The sequence below is a fragment of the Cariama cristata genome, unplaced genomic scaffold (assembly GCF_000690535.1).
Source record: "Cariama cristata isolate BGI_N322 unplaced genomic scaffold, ASM69053v1 scaffold14509, whole genome shotgun sequence".
Taxonomy (NCBI): domain Eukaryota; kingdom Metazoa; phylum Chordata; class Aves; order Cariamiformes; family Cariamidae; genus Cariama; species Cariama cristata.
Window position 1 is genome coordinate 3,239 of NW_009637520.1, and position 4,131 is coordinate 7,369.

At 36.8% G+C, this 4,131-nt stretch overlaps 1 protein-coding gene across 1 annotated transcript in view; it reads right to left on the reverse strand.

The window, feature by feature from the left end:
• Nucleotides 1-1,934: 1,934 nt before the first annotated feature.
• Nucleotides 1,935-4,131, reverse strand: part of SRP19 (signal recognition particle 19kDa) — a gene marked incomplete at its 5' end in the record, with an annotated part of 5,221 nt that continues 3,024 nt past the window's right edge. The window contains 2 exons of the mRNA XM_009708368.1: nt 1,935-2,269; nt 3,311-3,422. Coding sequence (XP_009706670.1) covers nt 2,136-2,269; nt 3,311-3,422 — 246 coding nt within the window. The remainder of the gene's footprint in view (nt 2,270-3,310; nt 3,423-4,131) is intronic.

The following is a 4,131-nucleotide window of genomic DNA, read 5'->3' on the forward strand; positions in this document are numbered from 1 at the left end:
TTAACCTCCACATTTGTCAGCTGTCTGTATAATACTTAGGTATAATATGGTCATGACTTAGCTGGAGTCATTCCCCTCCACTTAACACATGGGGCTGCGTTATCTTGCACCAATCAAACTTCACAGAGCTCTCATAAATAAAGTTTCAGAAGAGTTACTCAGCACTCAGGAAAAGCCAAAAATAACCTGAGCACCACAATACATGGGCAGTTACGGTCTTTTGTATCACAAGTGTATTTTCCACTCTTGCTTACATACCTCACTTGGTATTTTTCCCCATGTGGCAACTAACCTGTAGCACTTCCCTAACTCTATAGATTGGACGTAACTAACAACCTCTGACCATGTCCAGTTGTTTTCTGTAACAAACTTTTCAGATAGCAGCTATAACCCTGTGACATTCCATCAACTCAGAGATACCACTTAACTAACTTCTCAAAATCAAGGTGTGTTTTCAAGGCCAGACACTCCAAAGGTAGTTTGTGTAAACTGTTACATCAGCAGAAAAAAAAAGGGAAGTCGTTTGCATACGACCATGGTCAATTACAGATTTCTTCTAAGACATTCTATTTTAGAGAGCCTACATACTGCTTCTCTCGCACTGGTATAAGGCTTGGCCTGAGGAACTTCGCCATGGCAGCTTTTGGATTTGGTACAACTGCAGCGAGAGTAAGAACGCATACTCCTCCTTCATTAACACTGCAACACAAGAACCACACCTACTGACTCTGAACTATTCACACGTCAGGGGCTCTACGCAGTTGCACTAATCGGTACCTAGCGGCACTGACTTCAAGGGGCACTGGTAACTCACCCTCTATTTGAAAAAGATGCAGTTGAGTGGAACAAAAAAGATAAGAAAACTCAAACTACAAGCACAAGTAACTTGAGCAGGGATATCATCACGAACTTTACCAAGTTCCATTACTTTAGAATAGTCATTAAGTGTCCAGATGTATTTTGAATGCTGTTTATATTTCAAGTAGGAAAAATGTGATGCCATAGAATAGCACACCTGATAGACAAACAAGACAAATCCTAGAAGAGAATATTGCCACATGAAAAATGTATCAAAAATAATCTGGTACCTTGCTTCAAGTAGTCATCTGCAAAAGCATTCAACTGACTTTGTTTTCATAGAGTACGGATTAAAGAACTCATGCAGGATTTTTGTTTTTAAACTCAAAACAGGTACTGCTGCTTCTTTTTCAGTCTCCTTATACTAAACTATCCCTCATTTAACTTGCACAGTACATTTCTGAACTACTTTGAAGGAGCCTTGCTACTGGACAGCTGTTCTGACCAACTCATCTTCTTCAGGTAATTTTCTGTCCCTGTCTGTGGACTACATTAAAAAGAAATATTTTAAGTTACCAAGATATTGCAAGCCTCAGATGTCTGAAACAGTATTTGACAGACAGAAAATAAAGCTACATTTTCTAAGCTCTCAAACAATAACCCAAAATAGGATAATACAGTATCCCATATTATACAAGATACAAAAGGGAGCTATTTTAAAATGTACGATATCATCTTTACAATGTATGTCAATGACTTCTTTACAACAGGCTGAGGAGGAAAAATCAACACTTTTGGAAAAAGTATTCTATAAAAGCACATTTTTAAAAATTAACATGTCACCTTTATTAGTACACTTGACAGTTGTGAAAGATTATTTGCAGGGGAAGTTTACAGAGTCGTAACTTCATTGATTTACATTTTTCTATTAGTGACAAGACAATCACTTCACTAGCATAGATAAATGGTTTACTAAGGCAACCAGTTTTCAGATAGCTAGTCTGCATAAGAATATTTATTTTTTTATTTATCAAAAGCTGCATATTTCTTCTGGAAAGAATAATTCTCCCACCCACCCCATCTGCTTATGTTCTTTCACTTTTAAAAGTGGATGCCAGCTTCTGACTTGCAGGTTGTGTGTGAAGACAGATTTATTGTTACACAGATGGGAGGCAGCTACATGCATTCCAGTTCCAAGAAAAGCAGGCAGTTCTATTCAGCTTCACCTGTTTATTTCTTGCATGTATCTTTCACTTCAAAGTTGCAGCAAGTAATGTGTTCATCCACCTTTGTTGTAAGTACAACTATATGATGTAACAATTATTCCAGATGTGAGCTCATTTCTTTTTCTTCCCTTTACCTTTCTTGCCTCCCTCTCCTTGCTGAAGACTTTGATCACTACCTCCCATCTTTTGGGTTCTTGTTTTCAGTTTGGGAATGGTTTCTGCAGCATACAGCATCACTGATTTACCTAAAAATAAAGGCAGAGATCAATGCATGCCTACTATGTTAAGAACACCTGCATCATTTTCAAAGTTCAGCCCCACTTTAGATTTCTGTTAAACTAGTTACAAAGCCCAGGAGTTCTGCTTCCTTCCCCTCAATAGCTAGAAGTTTGTGAAAAACTCTTCTCAACCTTTTTTTTTTTTTTTTAATTTAAAAAAGTGCAGGACTGATAAATGTCACAGCAGACTGGAACAGGCACATAACCCGACAAACTCCAAAGTATCTACATTCTTCCTGTTACTCAATTCACCTCTTAATGGCCTAAAATATTTGGGACAGAATAACCAGGCAAAAGCTACAAGCATTTTTATAAAGACACTGCCGCCTTCCACCAGAAATATGGTTTTAAATTGTCTCCTGAACAATCACGTTCTTATGCTACTCTAGATCCAATATTTTCCTTGTTCTTTGCTTATGACATATACTTATTCAGATATGTATTTGCTTCCCTTTTACACACTAATTAATTTTCAGGAAAAATGCAAAAGACTAAATTACTTGTGATTCAAGATGAACTATTCCTGTTAATTCGTTAAAGACTGCCGCTCCATTGTTAATTTATGAAAATGGCCATCAGAAAACTAAACTGAACTCAGTATCGTATTTTATCAATTTAGCACTCATCCTGATGCCTTGCTGATGTATGTAACCCAAGAAAAACATGGATTTTAACCATTTTAATACCAAATCCTCTGTCAACAAAACAGTAAGCCAAAACTGAAGAGCCACTTTGTTCAACATAGCAATCACACAAGACTACCCACAATCCCCTCCAATGCAATCGCTGAAGAAACAGCAGGATCAAAGACAACAGCATTTTACGAACTCCACTCAATGCTAACACACCAACTTGATTTGCTTGACTTATACAGGCAAAGAGACTTAATGTAATGCCATAACATTTGTAATAATAAAACTAATTAAAGAAGCTGGTAACGTAACAAAATAAATGAAGTATTTCTGTTTTATTAACAGACAAAGCACCTAACCCAGGTACTCTACTCACGTGTTGGAAACTGAGGTAAACATGGGTTACCATCATCTTGTTTGAGCTGGATTCGTACTCTACCTCTGTACTGCACATCTCTGTTCCACTCTCTAGGATACATCTTATTTTTCTGTCATACAAAAGGAGACACTTATTATTATATAGTAAGTATTTATATAATATTAATTATGTAATAACTAATAAACAATTAGATAATATTAATAATAACTTATAGCAAGTACTGGAATAATTTTCTGCCAAATTAGTCAGGCAATTGATCTAAGTCATAGCAGCCTGGAATTACAAACAGATGTAAACCATAACTGTAGCTCTCCAACAGTATCATTCACCATTTAGCCATTGCAGTAGTACCCAAAGCTATTGCCTAACTTTTTAAGCAGCACTGCTGCAACCAGCTATTGGTAATAAACAATTTAGCCAGTAACCTGCTACAGGGACTGTTCTACTTCCCTACCAGTCTGGACTGCAGTGACACAGGTTTTTGTTTCATCTCCACAGCCACAAACCCTTCTGGATACCTAGAGACAGTACGTCATAGGTCACAATCTGAGGCCCACTGCTTTTGGATACTCATTGCCTTCATTTTTGTTGAAGTACTACAGGTTTCTTACTGGTACTGGCTATTTCACAGGCTAGTGTGAACTAAGAGGAATATATTTGACTTTTTCTGAAAAGCAAAGTGATTTTGTACTGGTTTTTGGATACCAGTCACATTCTTAGATGAGGACCTAAATTATTCTTAGAAAATTCAACAGTATTTTAAATTAATAATTACTTCAGAAAATGAATTGCAAAAAGCTACCTCTCTAGAAACCCAG